The sequence below is a fragment of the Haemorhous mexicanus genome, chromosome 7 (assembly GCF_027477595.1).
Source record: "Haemorhous mexicanus isolate bHaeMex1 chromosome 7, bHaeMex1.pri, whole genome shotgun sequence".
Classification (NCBI taxonomy): Eukaryota; Metazoa; Chordata; class Aves; order Passeriformes; family Fringillidae; genus Haemorhous; species Haemorhous mexicanus.
In genome coordinates this window covers 23,985,885-24,007,991 of record NC_082347.1, presented here as the reverse complement: position 1 = coordinate 24,007,991, position 22,107 = coordinate 23,985,885, and the positions used below count along the sequence as shown (strand labels likewise).

Genomic DNA, 22,107 nt, shown 5'->3' with positions numbered 1-22,107 from the left:
TGAGCTTGGATTTTGGATAGAGGCTGGATATTGCTGGCATTACTGGCTAGCGGGAAGGTTGTTAAGGAAAACAGCTGATGACAAACTGAGCTACTACTTTTTCCTACCATCCTCTGCTGAAGGCACTGTTTTCAGGGGACAACAGACAGGATTCCTTTAAAAATGTTACAGCCAACAGTTTCCAAACTATTTGCGCATATCGTGATGAACATCTACACAGACATACATGCTTATCCGGACGTACGTTGTGGGGTGGTCTTCTTTGCAGGAATGTGTGATTTCTATACACGCATATCCGTGTAGATTGCACCCCAGACAGATCCCCGGTACAGAGCAGATGTTTCATGCTGATTCTCCTTCTTCCCCCGCCGCAACCCACATCCAGCTGAGGAAGGGGACCGGGGCGCTCTGACATCCCTCACCCCTCGGGAGCCCCTTATTTCATGAGGGGCAGCCCTCGCGGCGGCGGAAGGGTCTCTCGGGGGACCGCAGCACTCCCGGCGCGCCCCGGCGGGCGCGGAGCGGGGCGCGGGACCGTGCGCGGAGCAGTGCGCGCAGCGGGGCGCGCAGGGTGCGCGCCGCGGGGAGCGAACAGCAGATTGCGGGCAGCCAATGGCGAGGGCAAGCCGAGGTGGCACCAAATTTCCCGCAACCAATCAGCTCGCAAGGGGGAGGGAGGGGGAGAAAAAAAAAAAAAAAAAAAAAAGGAAGGAAAAAAAACGAGAAAAAAGCAGCCAGGCATCATGAGAGAGCCTGGCCCTCGTCATCCTCCTCTTCCTCAGCATCCTTCCTCCCTCCCGCCCCCCTGCCCGCTCCGCCCCGCCTCTCCCCCCGGCTACGTCGAGAGCCGGGCCCCCGCCGCGATTCACCGCCCTCCGCGCTGACCCCGCGCATCCCAGCCGCGGGCAGGGGGTCACCGGGAGGCCGGGGCGCGCAGAGTCCAGCCCCGCCAGCCGCCGAGCAAGCAGCCCCCCTTAAATACCTCCGCACCCGCCTCCGCGAGCCGCAGAGCTCGCCGAGCGAGGAGCCGACCAGAGCCAGCCTCTCGCCAGCGCCGGGGACCTGCGCGCCCGCGTACCGCCGCCGAGGAGCAGAGACAGGGCCGCCCCATGCCTGCGCACTTGCTGCAGGAGGAGGTAAGCGGGGCCCCGGCTGCGGGTGCTTTGTCTTCCCCTCGCCCCTTCCTCCTTCATCTCCGCGGCTCCGACAGCGCTGCGCTGCTGCTGTGTTGGGGGAAGAAGGTGTGGGTATCCACGCGTGTCTGTGCGTGCACACACACACGTATTCACACGTGCGTGCCTGTGTCCTCTCCGCACCGCTTCGCAGCCGGTGAGGCGAAGGGGTTCGGCGGTAACTTAAAACATCACCCAAGCCTGGTGGGGAGCCCATGGAGGAAGCGGAGACATCCGCCTTTGAGGTGATCTTCCTGAATCCTGTGCCCTCAGGTAGACTGAGCATAAAATACAGGGTTATTTTGAAAACACCCATCAAAACATGCTGGGTGCTTGAATAGCATGAAGGGCTATTCAAGAAGATCTTTTGTGCCAAGAAGTCCTAAGTTTTTTGATAATACTCAGACTGGGATTTTAAAATAAATTTTCTTAATTATTTTTATTTTTGATAAGAGAGGGGTTTTACTCGTAGTATTTTAAAACCAAATACTGCGGCACGAAGCGTCTCTAGGACAGACGCAAGGTGAAAGCCAGCTGCCCAGATGAAATGAATGACTGTGTCTGCATTGCTTGACCCAAGCAAGCATACAATAGGGACACTGCCCATTTTTGGCATAAGAAAGTGTGAATAATAACCTGACACCAGTAAGATACGTAGAGCTGTTGGATTTTTAAAGATTTTAATTTTTATTTTTGACTCTTATGGCAACCACCCTTTTCCCAAGGGGAGGAGGCAGGCGTTTGATTCTAGTGTTTGTGCTCTCACCTTCTCATCCTTTCCCCCTCTGGCAATGCCTGGAAGTGGGAGTAAATCATACCCCTGCTCTTTTCCTGTCACCAGCACTCAGGGTCTCCCTTGGTGCTTTTGTGTAGGTGCCATGACCTTCCAGGGATGCTGTGACATAAAGAACTTTACTTTTATCCCTTCCCAAAATGGATGTCAAAGGCAGTGTGTTCAAACCATGTTTCATGGTTTTGGCATGTATTTTGGGTCATATCCTGGAAGCTGGGAAGAATCCTGTCCCTGGGTCATGCTGGGCATATTCAAATATACCAGATCCGAGATTCAGTGCCCTGGGGCCCATACACTGTGCCCGGTGCAGGAGCCTTTGAGCTGCAGTTGGTTGTATAAGCTGGCTGGAAGCCAGGATCACCTATGGCATGTTCAGTGCTGGGGAGGTGGGGATGTAGTTGGGGAAACACATCTGTTCTGCAGATGAGAGCTGCAAAGTCATTCAGAAATGAGGGAAAGCTAATGAAAATTATTTAGCTGGCCTCCTTCCTGTCTCAGCCCTAGACCCCAGATCAATCTCCATCCCATTTTCCTTGGTAGGAGCCACTATGGTCATGAGGGCATAAAAATCCTCTTTCTTTCCTTGTTTCCCCCATTTCTACCTCTCTCCCTCCCTCTTCCCCCCATGCTCCTCCCACCAAGTCTGTAACGGTGGAGCTGTTTCACAGCTGCTTTATAGCCCTTTTGTTCAAGTTTAGTTTACATGTGAGAAGTGACCAGCCTGATTATATCAGTGTAATTCCAGCAGCATAGGTATGCTGGTAAAATTTCTCGTGTGGCTACTACAACTCCAGAAGAGATTTTTTCCTCTCTGCTGTTTTCTTTGCATTTTTCCTCCTCCTCCTCCTCCTCTGCCCCTGTGTAACTTTGACAGTGACATAAGCTATCATGGAGGAGAAAAATGCAACTCCAGCCCCACATTCTTACTCTGGAAGCAGCATGTCCATATGGGGTGTGTTTCCTGTCTAATTATACCACCAATCACTGCTGGGAATTTTTCCTGCATAGACAAGTCTTGGGTCTTTTTGGTAGATTGTCCTGCAGCCAAGAAAGAAAATTGTACCTTTCTGCCAAAATGCTAGATGAGAATATCTAGCACTTGGGAACAGGCAGGACTTCTCCTTGCCTAATCTCTGGATTAGAAGCCATTTCTTATGGCTCTTTTGGTGTGGGGATTACCTCTAAATTCTCCAACAGATGAGAGTATCATGCCCTCAAAACATTAACTAGGAAAGCAGGCAGAGACAGCCTATAACCAGGATGCAGAAGAGCCAGTCCCAAGCTCAGCAGCTTGCCTGCGTGCAGTGAAGGCAGCAGGATACTTTGTGTCCAGTTTTTTTCTATTCAAACCTTTGATTCCCCAAGGAAAAACTAAAAGCGCTCCTCTGCAGAGATCATTTTACTTCCCAAATGTGGGGAATCTGTCAGCCTTGCCAGCTCCTCCCCATCGGAAGGTATGTCTGTAACCCTCCAGTTTCAACCCTTGGGAGAGGGAGGAGTTGGGGTGGCCACGTAAGCTGCCTGGCCTGATTTTAATGCCTCCCTCAGGAAACTAGGCCATGGCAGGATGGTGGTCTTTTATGAATCCTGAACACCTGAGTGGGAATCTGCTGCTAATTCAGGAGAGATTTCTATTGGTAAAGGAGCTTTCCCAGCTTGACCATGCTCCCTCCCGTAGTCTCAACTCTCCTGTTCCTGCTGGCTGACCTTTAGTGCCCCTTCACCCATGGAGGCAGCAGTTTGGGTGGCAGAGGGATGTGTCCCAGGGGGCAGGGGATGGGGTGATGTGTGTGGGACACACCCTTGCATCCCAGTGCTTGGCACCCCTGGGGTTGGGCCACGTTGGGCACTTGGGCTTGGGAATGACACAGGGCTGCAAGTATCAGCAAGCACACCAAGCACAGAAGCACACGGCTGTCTGAGATGGAAATCCGGTGATTCAGGGTTCACTGACCTGTCTCATTAGGGTCAGTCCTGCCTGCTCCTTTTGTCATGAATGCCTGATTGGGCAGGCTGTCACTCAGCCAGGGCAAACAAGCATGTTCTGAGGGAATGTTGTGTCACAGTTACAGAAGGGAGCCAGGCGCCAAGCTGAGCCAACTTTGCTGCTTAAAACTTCCTCTCTACATGCTGGTGGCCATCCATCAGGGGATTGTCTTCCCTTGCCTCAGTTTGCCTGTGGGTGGGAAATGAGAGAGGGATAAGAGTCTTAGCAGCAGACACAGGATAAGTAGCTGCAGTTCTAACTAGAAGTACCTCACCTGACTACTTCCATCCACTGATCTTCAAGCATATTGGTCTTGCCACATCCCAACTTGGAAGGTGAGGCAGGCAAGATGAGGAAGCAGCCCAGAGTAATCCCCTTGTGGATCTTCCTGATGTTCCCCTGTGATCCTAGGTGAGGTGACAAATAAGTAGGATTTCAGGAGCAGTCCATTGATTTATTATAAAATCTGTGTTTCAGACCATATTTCTTTCCCACCTCTTTGCTCATTCACAAGATTTCCTTTATTGTTGTCCATTTATGCACAAGCCCAGACCACAAACCCACCTAAAACCATCCACTAATCAAACTGAATGAAAATAAAAATCCTTGCAGTTTGCAAATGATCTCACCAACGCCACTGGTGGAAAAGAGACTGGCTTTCAAGTATTTTTCTTTACTTTTGGCACCCTACCTACCATTCACCTCCTCTCCAGAAAAACCAGGTCCCCGTCCTCTCAGGCCGTGACTCCATGTGGCCAGAGCAAGCTCTTCTTTGTGCCAAGGGTGCAGCTGAAAGAATGGAGCCTTCCAGGGAAACTACAGGCTGTGAATCTTTACACTGCCAGCCTAGATGCATGTGTTTCTATTTCTTGAATTGATAACCACCAACTTCTTATTTTGTTTTCCTTCTTTCCTTTCTTGAAAATATCCATTGCTACCTCTTGAAGGAGTTCTCCTCCACCTCCAGCACCACTGATGGTGGCACAGTCACTTCCCGGGTGACCAGGAATGGAAGCACTGTCATGGAGAAGGACTTACTCAATCATGAGGACTTGGCAGGAGACCGGGGCATGGTAGATGATATCTTTGATGAGACCTACCGGGAGAAAGAGGGCCCCAAGCCCCCGCTGCGATACGTCTGGAGGAATATCATCCTCATGAGCCTGCTGCACCTCGGGGCCCTGTTTGCCTTGACACTGATACCTTCTGCAAAGATCCAGACACTGGCATGGGGTAAGCATATTCCTCTATCTTTTTCTTGGCATCTGCAACCCCCAAATCTTTTGGGTGGGGTGTTTTTTCCCTCCAGGCCTATAGACTTGGGGATGAGAGAGAAAGAAGCAGGGGGCTTCTAGAAGCAGCTCTTCAGCCAGATTTTTAGCAAGCTGTGGAATGACTTGCTAGTGTCTCTTGTAAGGTCATACATGAGAGGGAAAGATTTGGCAGGGATTTGCCTTGTCTGCTCAAAGAAAAAAGCTTGATTCACGGACATTAGGATTGGAAATATCCTGAATGTGTAGCTGCTTCTGAGGTGAAGCACAAAAACTGTTTGATAGAGTACTGTGACAGTGCCAGAAAGTTAGGAAGCAAGATGCAAGAGCATCCTTAAGCAAGAGCACCTTAACGGGTTTTTGGTGAGGCAAGGTACAGAGCACTACTTGGCATGAGACTGCTGCCCAGACATGAGAACCATTCCTGTCCTTACCAGGAAAGTGTAAATCCCACCGAGCCTCAATGTGTGTATGAGGGAAAAGACACAAAATACAGGTGTGCTGAAGATAAAAATCAAGAATTAAGTCTGAAGCTCAGTCTTTTATCATTCTTAAAAAAGCACAGATTAGCCACTGTCATCCTGGAACTAAGCCTGACGACTTTCAGAAAATAAATAAGCATCTCTCCAGGCAGCAAATTCCAGTGAAAAGCACAACCCAGCAGAAGGTAGCTAGGCAAAGCTCTGCTTTCTTAGAGATCTTGCCCTGGGTAGGAACCAAACTTCTCCTCTGACTGCTTGAAAGACAGCTGGGCCGAGGGCCCACTCTGCAGGAGAGCTTCACTTTCCACGAGCCTTTGTGTGGACCCCTGGAGGAATCCAGAAACCAAATGGCTCCCAGTAGGGAGGTCGAGAGATTGCATCCAGTCCCTGCCTCCCTGTGAAACAGAACATCCTGAAACAAAAAGCAACAGTCTAGATTGAGGTCTGCTGGGGTGGCTTTTGGGCTCAGGAGTGCTCCTGCTTCCTGGTCAGCCTGGCTATGGATGGGCCCTGGGGCGATCCACCTGGTCTATCACACCCTCAAAGTCTGTCTTCCTGATGGCTGTGTGCAACAAGTATCACAGCTAAACCGGGAAGGAGATGGCTTCCTGGATGGCCAGGCTGACTCTTCCTCTGTGACTTTATCAGCTTCTCATAGGCAGAGGTCTGCCTCCTCACTGGAGGCAGCAGCCAGAGTCTGGCTACAGCATCTGCAAAAGCAGAGGCCTCGATGTGTTCCCTTGTGCAGCCAGCATGGCCTTTCAGGGGGATGGTGTGAAAGAAGACTTTGCTGGGCCTTTCTCTTGTGAAAATCTGACAGGCTGTACTTTCCCACTGGCCTGTCAGAGCTGGGCAGAACATGCAGCCTCAGCATAATGTTGGAGGAGCATTTCAGGGCTCTTGGTGCTGTTCTGTGTGTCCCATCCCTGGGCTGGTGGCTAAGCAAAGACTGCTGGCTTCTCTTACTCACTGAGCTGACAGCCTGGGTCCTCCAATTGCAGTCAGATAATCTCAGGATGTTGGGGCAAGGAGAAGGAAAACAAAGTGAGTTGAATTTACTAACTTCATTTCAAGCTGATGATATGCTCCATGATTTCCAAATCCATCCAACCCTTCTCCCTTGAGTGCCCTTTGGATACTTACTCTGGTAAATATGCTTGAGCATCTTTATCTAGAAAGTTAATGCTGTTTTGCATTCTGCTAAACCCCACCCTACCCCAAAATGGTCTCTGAGGCAGTGTCTTTGCAACCATGCACCTCTTTAGGATGTCTGTATGGTATCTCATGACACTTCCCAGGAGTCTGCTTTGCTTTTTATCTGATGTCAATCTTTCCTGCTCTCCTTGCTCAGTCCACTCTGATGTGAAGTGCCAGTTGCTCTCATGCCACTGTGAGGCACTGCAAGATTCCGTGGTGGATTCTGGAGTGACATGTTCTGGGAATGGGAGAAGGACATGGTGTTTGGGGGAACTGCACTGTTCTGGACTGGCTGAAGATCTATCTGGCCTTACCAAAGCTGGAGTAGCTCCACCAAGCTCCCTGTCCTGCACTCCTGTTCCGGGAAAGGACCACCGTTCGTGGCACCTTACAGCCAAGTCAGAGTTCCCTTATAGTCCATTCTCCTCCAGCACTAACTGGAACTGGAATGCTCTGATCCTCCACATGTCTACCTTCTCAGCACAAGGCTTCTTGCTCCTTGCATTACCCTTTTCTCAGCATACCTTTATTTGGCATATACAAGGCATCTGTGGCTGTCATGTCAGTGACTTGCTGTTTTTTCCCATTACCCTCTGGTAGCAAGGAGAGGACTACAGTTCCCATGTTACACACAAGGATAGTGCAGCAGAGACTTGGGTTGCTCCTGGCAGTACATCATGGGCTCATGGCAGGCCAGCTCTAGTGATGGCCGTTCTGGAGCTGCTGGAGTTTTTGCTTGTTTCTTTGTTTGTTTTTCAGATAATTTCTTCCTTAGATTGTGTACATATAATTTAAAATTAGCATGGTCCTGGGTGTCCTCTGCTGTGTTGGACAGGCAGCTGTGAGGCCTGGTAGCTCATCTACCTTCTATAATTTATCCATTGCTTATACCTACTTCATCCTGGCTACCATCTCCTTGATGTTCCTCTCCCTTTGAAACCAGTTATATTGGTGACTGTCCTCTTTTGTTTTCATTTCTCTGTGAGCTGATTCCTCTTTGTCTCTCAAGCTCCCCAGCCCTGCCTTCATCATTGTTTGCTGTTCTGCATTGCTGTGTGCATTGTATCCCCTGATCTCTTTCTGGTACAGAGCTACCCAGAATGAGCTCGGGTTGTTGATCAGGTGAGAGCTCACCATCGCAAGAGCTCTCCGAGCCTGTCCAGCACTGTCTTTCTAGTCAGCGCCCCTTTTATTTATTGTCTTTTCCACTGCACTTCTCAAAGTCTTGCTTAGTCTTTTCAAGGATCATGGGCACATTTTGCATCATTTGCCAAATGGCACAGAGACTGAGTCTAAAAGGGCAGGATGCAAAGGTGATGGGCAGTTTCTTCTCTAATTGCTCAGATCCTCACTGGAAACATGATTTGTGGGTAGTCTTTTTAGCCCTTGGATGCAGCAGACTGACAGTAATTGTGTTAGCTCCTGTTGGACTGGACAGCAGTGTCTGTAAATAGGAATGGTTCCTCTCGACATGGTGCTCTGTCAACACCTCAGATCCCTGCAGTGCCAGAGGCTCTAGAAGCATGGGTTGATACCATATTTTGTTGTTGCTGTATTATCTTTGGACCAAAGTGAACCTTGCTGGGTAATTTAGGCAATTCTGACAGTCAGAAAATCTCAGCCAATACTACCCCCAGAGATATGACCAGCGAAGTGTTTACAGTGGTTTTTTACTTTCCCATCAAGACTATGGCTGGCAACACCTTACCACTTAGTGTTCCCTCCAGGCTTAAGTAGCAGGTGGTATGCTTCTCTGAATGTGGCAGGGAAGTTAGGTTTCAGTGACAGCAGATCCTATTGCTCCTCCTAATCACTGTTCCCTTTATGCAGCCTGTAATTTCCATTGCCCCTGGTATCTTTCTCCTGAGAGTAGCAGGACTCACCTGGCTAACAGGGACTGGGCAGCAAGGAGGGAACAGTCCTGCACAGAGCAAAAGCCCAAAGACACATACTGGATCAGAAGCACCTCTTTACATGTAAACAGCCTTGGTGTTCACCGCAGGTGGCAATGCTTTCAGCACATTCCTGGTTTCTCGTCATAGCTTGGGTCTGAATCTGGGCCCTAAAGAGGTAAAGCCTAATGAGTCATAGCTATGACTGAATGCGGAATGTTTTCTGTTTAACTTTTGGAGCACTGAGTGCTTATTACTGCCAGTGGTCTTAATTCTTTGTATTCCAGTTGAATGGGTCACTGGGAATATCACCTGTGAATTGCCAATCTTTTGAATCTCGTGTAGTTCAAAGCACAGAACAGAAGATGACTTTGAATCCTCAGCTGATGGAGTCCCCTAAGTCCTTCAGTTTGGGGCAGCATCACAGGGCAGGTGTGAAAATCTGTGCTACTTTATTTCACCTTCTCTACTCTCTTTCCAATTGAATTCTTAGTGGATGGTCTTGGAGGAGTTTTTCTTCTTCCCTGTGAGATGCTGATTCCATGACTATACAATGATTGATCATTGTTGTACCTGTTTGTGGGGGTGAACTCTCTGAATCATAAGAGTGCTGGATTCTTCTGTATTCCACAAGGATTCCAATCATTGTGCATATCCCGTCACTGTCACATAAACTCTTAGATATGGCTGATGGATCTAATTGTCTCCAGGTAGGGTTTGGCTTTCTTTGTGGGGCTGGTGCCACAAATGCATGGACTGAGAATCAGTTGCTTTCCCACAGAAAGTGTCTGCCCTTAGATAAACTACAGCTTCTGTATATGGGCATGAGGCCAGGCAGCACAGGATTATAATTAGAGAGTTATGGCCATTGTAGTGACCTGGGATGCAGGTCCAAGAGAAGTCAGCATGAGCTGCTGAGGTTCATGGCCTTTGGATGGAGGCTGAGTCTGTTCTGTGCTGGGCACCCAAAAGCAGTGGGTATTTTTCCAAATTTTTTTTACAAAAGCTTCCAGGAAAGGATACCCAAAAGCAGATACTGGGTTGGGTGGGTTTGGAGTGTGTTGGTGTCCCCATCACATCTCTCTTGTGATTCCCTGTGCTTCTGATAATGTTATTGTTGCTGGTGTCATCTTTTCCCAACAGGGATATCCACAGGCAAATTCTGAGAACTATCTGTATAATTGTCTGTATTGGACAGCTTTGTGAGCTTTGTTCAGCTCCGTTGTCTCTTGCAAAGGCTGGATCCTGCTGTATTTGCATGCTTCACTCTTCTGAAAGACTGCCAAGGTGCTGGGAGACACAAGGCAGAGTTGTGCTGGTCCAAGGCTTGTGCTGCATTAAGCAGTAGGCAGGGAACCAAGGGAGAAGATGAAGATGGGTAATCACAGTCAGATCAGCAGACAGGGAAGGTCACTCTTGTGCAGTGGGATGGAAGTGAGAAGGGTTCATGCAAGTTTAAGGGGCCAGAAGATGATGTTAAGTCAGCCAAGACAGGCTTTTAGTAGATAAGAGATTAGGCTGGGACTGTAGGAAAAAAAAAAGAAAGGAGGTGACAGAAGGAAGATGAAGCAAGAGATGAGCAGAAATAAAGCCTGTATTATTTTGAATTAAAGAACTGAGCCATGCCTGGCACAGGGCTCAGATTTCTGATTCTAGACAAGTTTCTGTCAGAGTGTCTGGTTTTCTGGATTCAAGATAAACTTGATTAGAGCCATTTGGCTAGAATGAATGGCTGAATGTCAAGCATACTACCAGCAATTCCTATCCATGGATTTACATGAAGGAAAAAGGAACTCTTTTCATGATTGATACAATTGGCTGAAATGTGCAAATTTATACCAAATTTTGCCCTGGGGGACTGGTAAGAAGGCATTGCTTCCTCCAGAGGACTAGAGGTGGATCAGTTGACCTGTTCATAGATGTGCACCCTTCCCTCTTTGTGTCTGAGCTTGCAGAGCAAACCAGCTGTTGAATGCTCTTTTTCTGTCAAACTTGCTGACCCTTTGTCCTCGAGGAAGAGTTAATTTGCAGAACCAATTTTCTTCTTACCCTACTTTCAGCAGTGTAATGCTGCTATGAAACTCTTGGGATCTTTTCTCCATTTCAGTTTTAGGATCAGATGCCAGAGCTGAGGTTAATTTCCAGAATTCCCAGGAGGGCAAACAGGCACACAGACCCAGGGCAAATATGAACTCATGATGTATTGGGAGAGGGATGTGGTTTTTTACTAGATGCCAAAGGGGCAAGGAATTTCTTTTGCCCTGCATGAAGAGGGAACACATGAAGCAGCCTCAAAGCTCAAAAGGGCCCAGCAACATCTGCCTCTGCCATGGGCACAACTTGCAATGAATCGTTAGCCCTGGGGTTTCCTTCTGTGGAAGGTGCAGGAGTTGAGCAGAGGGAGGGATCAAGAAGACCCTAGGAACAGTAGCCTCTGGGCAGATTTTAAACCAGTGCTAGAGCTGAAGGTGTAGCCCAGGCTTCAGTGGGAGGGTAGATTAGATCTTTTTTTTGCCAGCTTCTGCTGAGAAAGGGAGCAGAAGAAAAGCCTAACCCTGGGCTTGAGTTGTCACCCTCAAGAATGCTAAGATTATCTACCATCTCTGGGTGAAAATAATGTAAAAGAGATTTAGTGGGGATTGGTGAGATAGGAAGGCAAGAGCCTGGATTATTCAGGGTGGAAGGAAAGGGAGAAGCTGTTCCCTGGTGGACGGCAGTGTTTTAACACAGTGCTTTATTAAAGCAGCCAGTTTATACAATTTTGACTACTCTGCTCTGACAGATGGCACTATGCTGAAGAATGAGCCCTTGTGAGTTTTCTAAGGGGGAGCCTCCTTCCTTGTTGGAGATGAAGAGCTGAATTGATTTGTCCCACATTGACTAGGAGGGCTGTGGTAGCTTGGGCAATCTCAGATTGAGTTTTATTGCCCCATGGATTCCTCTCTTGCTTATGCATCTTTGGGCGAAGGCCCACCTTTGTGTTGCTCTGCCTGAAGCTTTGCTCCAACTGCTCAAACACCTTCTTTTCCTTTGTAGCTCTTCTGTGTTTTGTGGTGAGTGCTCTGGGGATCACAGCTGGATCTCACCGCCTCTGGAGTCATCGCTCCTACAAAGCCACGCTGCCCCTGCGCATCTTCCTGACTATTGCCAACTCCATGGCCTTCCAGGTAAGCATTTCCTCAATGTCCCACTGGTCCTCAGAAGGAAGTGCTCCCATGAATCCCTTTCTCAGATATGGGACATAATCTGATGAAGAGGCTCCTCTCTCCTACTACCTCTTGTTAGGAAAAAGACTGCCCTTTCCATCTCACACTGCAGTGCTAGAGTCTGTCTTTTTGTCTTTACCTTGTCTCATCAGAGGTTGACTCTGGGACAAAGCCAGTGTTGAGAGGACAACGGGCCAAAACCAGGTGTAGGAAATCTCTTTGAAGCAGGAATGTACCTTTCTCTTAAGGTGTGGTCTCTCTGTGCTTGCACCAGGTTCCATGAAAGAGGTGTGGAAGTGTTAAGTGTTCTCCTGGTGTTGCCTCACTCTCCTTTTGCTGTGCGGCTGATAAAGGAGAAAACATCTGCTAAGCCAAAGAAGTAGAATTCTACAGGATGTAGAATTTACTACTTCATAAAGACCAAGAACTTGTTGAGATTTAGGGGATGTTTCTCTCATTCAGAAGAGTGATATTTAGGACTAATCATGTTACAAATCACTCCACTGGGTTCCAGAGAGTTGTCCCAGGTCAGTGATATTTTAAGGAGAGAAGGGTTGGGCCCATTCAGAGTGGCACAAGTGACTGCAGGCACTGTTAAGCACCTTGGGAGATTGCTTCACCTCTCAAAGAGCTCTAACCGCAGGATGTTGCCTAACTACTGTGAGAGTACTTCACAGTCCCCAAGACAAACAAAACTACAAATCTGTAGAAGTCAGAGTGAAAACCCAGATTGGCATGGCACAGAAAAATAAATCCTCTCAGGCTTGCTGCTGTAAGTCAGCCCTAACAACAGTCCATCCTCCAACTGTACTGAAAGGTTGCTTGTCTGTGGGAAGTACTCAGGACAGTGTCAGAATGCAGCACTTTCTGCTTTCGTGAACACGAAAGTATCCTAAGTAAAAAGTGCTCTCAGGTAATTCTCCAGAGGATATTACTTTTTTTACATGTAATCAAAGCAAAGTTTTTTAAGCTTTGAAAAACTTTCTAAAACATCATTGAATTTCTTCTTCTCTGATAATACCAAACAGCCGTCTTTGATGAGGAAGGAGAGGCACCAAGCTGCTGATTCCAGCCAGTGGTCCAGCACTCAGCGAGGCAACAGGATGAGTTGCTGTGTATTAGCTAGTCCTGTACAAAGACCATCTTTCACAGGGTTATAGGGCAGAGGGAGAAAGAATTTGCTGAGCTGTTGCTGTAGGGGATAGGAATAGACAAAGATGAGAGACAGATAGATATTTCAGCTTCAATAGGAACTAATCCAAAGTTTTACTGAAAATTCAATACTATTCCCCATGGATATTTTTTTTTAGTAGTTACTTTCAGTGAGATCAAGAGAAGTTTTATGTTGAATTTATCTCATTCCTATTAGTGGCAGCAGAGGAGATCAGGAACTTTTAAGATCACGGAAGTTTATGGACTGTCTTGTCTTAGGTCCTCCAGAAAATGCCTGTTGGCTGCTCAGAGACCTGTGACTTGTAATTTCAGAGAATTTGGGAATTCTGCCTCTAACTGGCTTTTCCACCTGCAAGACCTGTCAGCTGCAGCACAACGGAAGGTCTCATGGTTATAGCCTGTAGCTGGAAACCGCTAAGGAAGAAGACATTCTCCTTGGCTTTGCTTGCTCTTCTCAGAAAGCCATGATTTTCAGTCAGGGTTGCAGTTAGGGGTGGGCCCAAAATAAGACCTGTAGAAAAAATAATGAGCTAAAGTTTGGGTCAAGATACAGATTTTTCAGGTTTGAGACTCCTGATTTTGTTTGTAGACAGGATGTGGTGGATGAAGTCATACCATGATCCAGCTGTGTTACATGGTCTCTTTCCAGATTTGTGCCTCCTGCCTCCAGCAAGATGGGGAAAACCTTCCCATTGTTGCCAGCCCAAGTTGTCTGTCAACTTTCAGATAGGGCTTTCTCATGTTACATGGTGCTGTGTAGGGTCTGGGATGTGAAAGAGACTTTGGGTCACTGGTGAAACTTTTCCAGCATAGGTACTGGTTAAATTTCTCTGCTTACTTAGATAGAGAGGGCAGCTGGGCCACCCTCTTCTGGGGGAATACTGAGTGACCAAGCTCTGGCCATGATCAGCAAGGGTTGCTGACACTTGGAGATATTTGGCTGGAAGGAAGGCAGCAGTTCCCACTGTTAGGAAACAAGCAAGAGTTTAACCCTACCCCATGTCTATCACTGCCTTCTTGAATGGCCTGCAGGTAAATCATTTTATCTCAGGTAAAGGAGGAGTGGTTACAATACTTGAAAAGGACTTGAGGAGTCGTGTCTCTGTTACAGGCTCCCTTTGTGGACAAGTCCCTTAGTCTTTCGAGGCAAGAAATAGGGATGGTTATGCCATTTCCCTATCTTCAAAGTGTTTTCAGGAAAAGTCCTGGGTATGCAGGTGATTAAGGAGCCTCTTGTGTAATACAGGTAATAGAGCCATGGTTAGATCTCTATTTCATGTTTTCTAGGATGGTGTAATACATGGCTTTAAGCTCATTGAAATCTTGATACAAAGAAATGATCACAGGCTTATGAAAATCTATTCCTAAAACCAGCCAAAGCAATCATTTCATAATACAAATGATAAAAGCGTTGACATTTTCCAAACAGTATTGATTTTGCTGCTTAAATGGAACAGTAATGGGGCTGAAGAGAGGTATTTTTGAGAAATGTCATTGAAATGGTGTGTTTGTTCTCCTTCTAAAAAGGGACCTTAATTTTAAGACTATTTGACTTCCAATGGAAAAAAAAAGTTTAAAAAAGCCTTGCCCCCCCGAAGTTAAACATCTGATTAGGCAATCCCAGGACAAGCAAGGCAGGATGACCTATGGGAAATGTCAGGTAGAGGGAAGGGGCAGGTCAGCCCCGGATGGCACTGTGCAGGGATGGGGATGGGGATGGGGACAGGACAGGAGCTGAGGATAGGAGAAGAGGCACCTGCCAGCCAATGAGAGTGGCTGCTGCAGGGGTGGGGCATAGACTGACCAATCAGAGCCTGTAGCACCATAGGTGTGGTGCAACCCCTCACAGCCCAGAGCTGGCCAATCAAAGAGCAGCGATGAGGCACCCCCGGAGCTGATTCCCAAAAACCTGGAGAGTTACAGCCAAAACTCAACCTCTGTTTTAAAGGTCAGAAACCCCAAACCCTAATGAGACATGATGCCACTGATACAAGTTCAGGTCAATAGGATTTAAGTATTTAAGCATTTCAGGCCACTTTGTAATTTGAAGGGAATGTCTCCAGCCCTGACCCTAAGTTTTCACTCCTGCTGACTTGCAGAATGACATCTACGAGTGGGTCCGGGACCACCGTGTCCATCACAAGTTCTCCGAAACAGATGCAGACCCACACAATGCCATGCGGGGCTTCTTCTTCTCCCACATTGGCTGGCTGCTTGTGCGCAAGCACCCCGATGTCATCGAGAAGGGACAGAAGCTGGACCTCAGTGACATCAAGGCTGACAAAGTGGTGATGTTCCAGCGCAGGTGAGTAGTGGGGTCAACCCTAGTGGGGAGCCATGGGGAATGGAGCAGGGACAAATGGGCTGGGAACTTAAGTGGCTTTGATGGAATGTGAGAGGATTGAGGGCATCATGTGAGAAATGTGACTTTTCAGCATGGCGACGGCTTTGCTGTGAGATGGACTGTGAGAAATGAGCTGTTCCTTTCCTATGGGAAATGTTTAGAATCCAGTGCTACCTCTAGCCCTCCCACACCCTTCAATTGCCTGCCTACCCTGCAGGATCTTGCCAGCAGCAGGCTGAGCCTCCCACCACAAAGCCCCCCAACACCTGCTCACCCCACAGCCCAGAGCCCACACACAAGTGCCTCTGAGACATCCTTGGAGATTGTACACCTTCCAGGCAATGTGTGTATCCCTCTTCCCTCAATCTTCTGGAAACAGTAAGGTGAAAGAAGGGTTGAAAATGGAGAAGTGAGAGGGGCAGTAACTGGGAAGAACAGTCTTGATTTACTGGTGCCTCTTGGGTAGGGTATCTCCCACCATCTGGAGCTATACTAGGACCCAGAGCAGGTGAGTCTATTGCAAGGGCTGCATGGATGTGGGACTTAACCCATATAGTAACCAGCCTAAGTCAGGAATTTCCTAATACAGTCCCAGACTGACTTTTCTTGTGGGTCATCAGAGGAGTTCACCTCCTCTATTCCCATTCTTCTCGTGTGAGAGAGCCCACACGCTCATCTGTGCCACTTGCTTGCACTTGTTGATGGGGTGTATTTGTAGGCAGAGCCAAGTCTGCAAGGAGGAGTTGCAGCACTGGGCCAAGGCCAGAGAAAGGACCATCTGTGGGACTCTAGAAGCATGAGGTTTCCTTTATGGGGACCAATGTAGCTGAGAAGCAAGTGACAGATGAGGCCAAAAGCAGCAGGTTTTCTGGGTGTCTGAGTGTCTGGACTCTCACTCACCCCCATGGTGATGGGAGCATTTCTTTGTGCAGATGTGAGGAGAGCAGGATTTAGTCTGAGTCTCTTGCCTGATGATAGGACTTGGGAACCTCCAGGCATGGCTTCTGCACGTCCAGAGCAAAAGATGCAAGGCTCAGGAGTGAGGCATTTCTGCACTTGATTTTCCCCATATTGCTGAGCATGAATCCTTGAAATGGAGGACTGAATCAGTCCTTCCTGTCCTGCCTGTGCCACTGAACGCCTTCTTCCTGGTCCCTTCCTTTCCAGATACTACAAGCCTTCAGTGGTGTTGCTGTGCTTCACACTGCCAGCTGTAGTGCCCTGGTACTTCTGGGATGAATCCATCATCATCAGCTTCTTCATTCCAGCCATCCTGCGCTACACCGTAGGGCTCAATGCCACTTGGCTAGTGAACAGTGCTGCTCACATGTTTGGCAACCGGCCGTATGACCAGAACATCAACCCACGGGAGAACCCCTTGGTCAGCCTGGGGGCCCTAGGTATGTTCAACATCTGTGTCTTTGCTGCAGGGGGACTGTAGAACAGGGACTGCCTCTTGGGCCTGCAACTGCTTCTAGGAATTTCTATCAATCCAGGTCTCCCTATTTGCTCTGCACCTTTCAGCCTTTGCATCTGAGGGTGTTTCCTGTGCTGGCCAGTGAGTACATAAGGGCAGTGGGGTTATCAGCTCCCATCAGACTCTTTCCAGGCTGGAAAGGACTCTGCTATACTTAGCACCTTCTTATCTCAGTGGCAATATTTTATTTACCCTGTTCAGAGGTCTCTCTGCCACATTCACTAGACTGAAAAATGTGTGCTGCCGTCACTGCATATCTCTCTGAGGTTTGTCAACTTGAAAACCAGCAGATTCACATTTTGACATGTTCTCAGGACAGCTGGTGATTTTGGGGGTACTTGAGGGTAGGACAAAATAGATGTTTTCATGTTTTCTACTGAAATTTTGGCGATCTAGTAAAGGATCAGCATATGCTCTCATCTGTTTCCCCCCGCAGTGTTTGCACCACTGTACCTCAGTGGGGCTCCACTGATTTCCACCACCAAAGAATCTGCTTTGGAATTTTAGTAGAGAAGGATTTGAGCTGCAGAGATTCAGGGCTAGGAGCAGGAGTTGAGGCAGTGTCTTTGAAGGGATGAGCACTGAAGCCAACGTTGACAGTGTCCAGAACAAATAGTGGCTGACTGGTGTAGATTGCTTAGTAGAAGTTTCTGCTTAGTGTCTGCTTTTTTCCTCATCTGGAAATGTCCTTTGGATTTGACATTAGGCTTGCCAGTGTTGTGAGAATATTGATTAGCCTGGTTTGTTGGGGGCTTGCTGCTGGTCTAGCTGGTAGCTGAATTACTACTGAAGACTTCTTGTGGTGGGAGGGGAAAAACTATGAGGAATCCTCTGTTTTTTTGATGCAGCTGGGGAACCAGGGCCTTTCACTGTTCCTTGCCTTATGCTTATTTTCCTCTAAAGCACCAAAAATCCTCTGTGATTGTCATTGTCTCAGCCCTGGCATGCTGGGTCATGCCCAAATGAGATGGGGTAGATTGCAGAAGGATGAAATTGGGCTGAGAGGTGAGAGGAACCTGGACTCAATCCAGAGCCCATTACAAGAATATGGTGCTTTGGGTCAAGATAAAGGGTCTGTCACCTAGAGCTCTGCAACATCCTCTCCCTGGTCATGTTTTTCAGGAGAAGGCTTCCACAACTACCACCACACCTTCCCCTATGACTACTCCACCAGTGAGTTTGGCTGGCGCTTCAACTTAACCACAGCCTTCATTGACCTCATGTGCCTCCTGGGGCTGGCCAGCGATCGCAAGAAGGTCTCCAAGGAGGTCATCCTGGCTCGGAAAATGCGGACTGGAGATGGAAGTCACAAGAGTGGCTGAGTTCCTGCTCCCTTTCTCACACACATCCACACCTCTCCTTCCTCCTTTTTTATCCCTTTGCCCCTTCCCACCCCCTCCAAACACGCTGGACAAAAGTTTAATGTTCTGTTAACTAACTACTGAATAATGCTACCAGTTTGCTTAAGATAATGATAATGAGTTTTAATGCCCCCCTACCACACTGCATTTTGCGGGATGTATTTAAGATCTAGGACTCTGCCATTATAACACAAGGCCACTCTTTCCCTCCTCTCCTTTCCATTTCAGTTTTCCTCTCCAGCCTCTCTAACCTGTCTCCTGCTTTACATTTTCCAAGTGTCTCTTCCTGGAGGAGAAGCTGGTAGGAAGTGGCCTGAGGAGGCCCATTGCAGTTGGCTATGTACTATTTAGTTAAGGGAAGCCTGAACCAGCCAGATGAAGAGTTGAGCCAAAGTCAGTGACCCTCTCCCCACTACCTTCCCCCCAAAGTTTCTGCCACTGTCCCTCCTCTTTTCTCAAGTTTAGACATGACATGGCTAAACTGCTCTTCCTGGGAAAAGCAGCCCCATCCCTTGCTCTTGCCATCAGAAAGAAGAGTTGTTTCTTTCCAAGATGTCTCTTGGGAAGTGTTCTTCACTGCTCCTCAACACCTAGCCACTGGCTGGGGAGAGAAGAGTGCCCAGACTCTCTCAGATCCCCAGGTCCACCACTGGCCAGGGGATGTGGTAACAGCAGTGGGCACTGGAGGGGGAGTGCTGGTGGCCTTAATTTGCACTCCCTCTGGTGTCACAGCCTCCCTCTCTGCACTGCACTCTGTGCCACGAGGGACTAAAGGCAGAGCATGACTCTGAGCTCCACAGCTGTTTTGGAGAGTCATAGTGAGGAGGACAGATGGAAGGGTGTGTCACTGGCTGCCAAGGGGCAGGACCACCACATAGTGAGTTTTGTTCACCTCCATCACTGAGATTTTTGCTGGCAAATGGGACTTTGCCAAAATGGAGAGGAGGAGAAGGATGTAAACCAAAGCTCCACCTGTGAGCTAAGCTGCTTTATGTGCTGGAAAAACAGGGTCCCTTCTGGGTGGCAGGCAGATCCACATCTTTGCTGAGCACAGAGACAGGACAAGGGAGCACCTGCAGGTGTGGGGAGGAGTGAAGGTGTCTGCAGGAGCAGGTATTTTCATCCTCGGGGGCTCCACTCAACAAGTGCCTGAGAAACATCAATGTGGGGCCAGGTGGCACAGGGGGCTCGAGGAAGTTGAGACCTCAAGGTGAGAAACAGCCACCAGTGTGAGCTACCTCTGTGCTTTCTTGCCCAGGGTCTACTGTGTTGGTTTGCCATTCCCTGCTGCCCAGAGGGAGTGGGAAGGAGAGACAAAACCAGCTCCTTGTTAGTCCCTTAGCTTGCCTCCCAACCCCCTCGGCGAGCCATCTTGCCGCCTCGCTCCTTTACCAGCGAGACAGGCAGCGAGGGTGGCTGAGCCTGCAGAAAGGTCAGTTACATCACTGAGCCGATGTGGGCATGCAGCTGGAGGGTGCTAGGGAAAAAAGTCCATGTGGGTGTTGTTTCCTGCAAGTTGCAGACACCAGCTTGAGTTCAGGCAGTCAGTTACATTCTGAATGTTATGGCATCATGCCTCTCACTGAGCTGAACGTGCTTTTTCCCCCTTAATTCTCCTAGTTATTATTAATTTTTATTACTATTATTGTTATTAGTTGTAGCAATAGTACTGTTTTTTGTTGCTTCAATGCATCAGTCGGAGCTGGAGGAAAGCACAAGAGGTAGCCGGAACAAAGTGATATTGGAGTGGGGTTTGCAGCATCTCCCTTATTCAGGCAGGCCAGGGAAGGCAGAGACAGTGCAGATGCCAACTTCCTCACCCCAGCTCTGCCACGTCGCAGCCAGGGAAGCTTCATGGGAGCGAGTGTCTGCAGCTTTGCTTCCTCCTGCTGCAGTGAAACTTGCCAGGAGCCGGGATAGCTCTGTGATGTTCTCCTTAACAAGAACAAGCTTGTTACTCAGAAAATGAGTCGGTCTCCTCACCTTCCCCTCCCTGCCACCACTATGACCTTGTTTTTGCTCAGCAATGGGACCCTTTGAGTTTTTGAGCCATTAGGAGTGATGTGGTCTCCAGCCAAGAGGAACAAGGACAAATGGAGAAGAGAGTCCATCAGCTCCTAGTTTCAGGAGACAGCGTCCTTACTGCTCTGAGGCTGTTGACTGCCTGAGTGCTGGCTGGAGCAAAGGGAGTTGTGGCTAGAGCTGTATCCTACCATTTGAAAAAAAAACCAAAAAGCCCTCCAAAAAAAGAGAAACACCGTTAGCTCTGTAATTGTGGGCTGACTTTGCTCTAGTGTGAACCCCTCTGAACCCATGGAAGTCCCCAGAGAGGATAAATTTGCTCCAGCCAGTAATTTGAAAGGGGTGAGGGGAGGGGAGAAGGGGAGAATGATTTCCTTGCTCCTGGTGCCCTAAAGGTGTAGTGTGACATACTCTACAGTAGAGATGCATGCTGTGAAATGCAGCAGTATTTCACATCCTCTCAGCAGAGAAGCAGGGCTTGACATCAAGGGTTCCTTTCAAATTTCAAGTGCTGATTCAGGTCCAGAATCTGGAATGAGAGTGGAAGTAGAGGAGCAGTAACCAAACAGTCCTGGTGTTTGTCCAGTCACTTTAAAGGTAGATTGGCAAATATCTCTGGGTGCCTTAAATCTTTCTTTAATATACATAGAAGTATTGACAGCTATTTGCCGTTGTTTTTTTTTTTCCTGAGTTATAAACATTCAAGGGGTTTCTTAATTACTTAATTGCCTACATTGAACTGTGGGTGCAGGTGATTTTGAATGTAATTGAGTTAGAATTTTTGTTAGATTAAGAAACAGATACAACACTTTAAGTAGAACTTTGTTTGAGATATATATATATATATATATACCTATAAATATATATATATTTTTGGTGGCATGTTTGTGTCCTGGACGCGTCGTCTGTATGTTTAGCTTAAATGAGTCTGTGAAAGGTGGAAGCAGAAAAAGCAGCAGTGGGACCTCATGGGTAAAGCAGCTGGGACCCATTCCCAGCTTACCAACTCGCTCACTGCATGATTTGGGACAAAGTCACTTAAAAACACTCTGTGCCTCAGTTTCCCTATCTGTAACGGGGCGTTACACCCTGCCTCCCAGAGGTGTGGGTGAGCCTTGCTGCCGACCAGCCAAGCACAGGAAGGAACAGTACGAACCACACACACCGCTGCTGGCAGAAACATGGACTGGTTTGATTTCCAAAACCGTTCCCAGCCCTGCTGGTATTGTGAAGAGCAGAAGTCTGTGTTGTGTGTTCAGGGAAGGATTGGAAAGTTGAATCTGCACATTGTCTAAGCTCTGTCACTGTTGAAATGTGAGTAGGATACAATTTTTCACAGCTTAGGGATTTCTGCATAGTAGTATCTCTGTTTTGTGTACTGGAAAAAAACTTTTTGAAATAATTTCTACTAATATGGAAACAGACATCTGGTTGTGCTGATCTGAAATTTTATTTGTTCATAATAAAAATGATAAATGTTACTTTAAAACTTGTTTGACTGATGACATGGTGGGCAGGGCTTGGTAAAGCACGAGATACTCCATCAGGACCGGAATGCTGTGCCTTACTGCTTCCAAACCCTTCTCTCTTCCAGGAGAACCAGGGGGATAATGCCTCTGGCTCTTTAAGCATCATGAATGAGTGGATTATAATGGTTTTCATACTCCAGCGCAGGCCAGGCAGGCACACCCCGCCGAGGCTGCCCCTGCGCCTGGGGTTACTGCAGGTTA

The 22,107-nt window shown here is 48.1% G+C and overlaps 1 protein-coding gene across 1 annotated transcript; it reads left to right on the top strand.

The window, feature by feature from the left end:
- The first annotated feature begins 794 nt into the window (after positions 1-794).
- SCD (stearoyl-CoA desaturase) lies at positions 795-21,866 on the top strand. The gene is made up of 6 exons (XM_059851478.1): positions 795-1,136; positions 4,900-5,185; positions 11,831-11,961; positions 15,273-15,478; positions 16,685-16,917; positions 18,117-21,866. Exons 1-6 carry the CDS (start codon positions 1,110-1,112, stop codon positions 18,314-18,316), a joined length of 1,083 nt encoding a protein of 360 aa, XP_059707461.1. The 5' UTR covers positions 795-1,109; the 3' UTR covers positions 18,317-21,866.
- Positions 21,867-22,107: the final 241 nt, after the last annotated feature.

What these genes read in the sequence shown, in the direction of transcription:
- SCD (XM_059851478.1), top strand. Translation starts at nt 1,110, where the DNA reads ATGCCTGCGCACTTGCTGCAGGAGGAG. An exon ending in GATCCAGACACTGGCATGGG is followed by an intron (nt 5,186 to 11,830) that starts GTAAGCATATTC and finishes TTTCCTTTGTAG; the next exon opens with CTCTTCTGTGTTTTGTGGTG. An exon ending in GTGGTGATGTTCCAGCGCAG is followed by an intron (nt 15,479 to 16,684) that starts GTGAGTAGTGGG and finishes CTTCCTTTCCAG; the next exon opens with ATACTACAAGCCTTCAGTGG.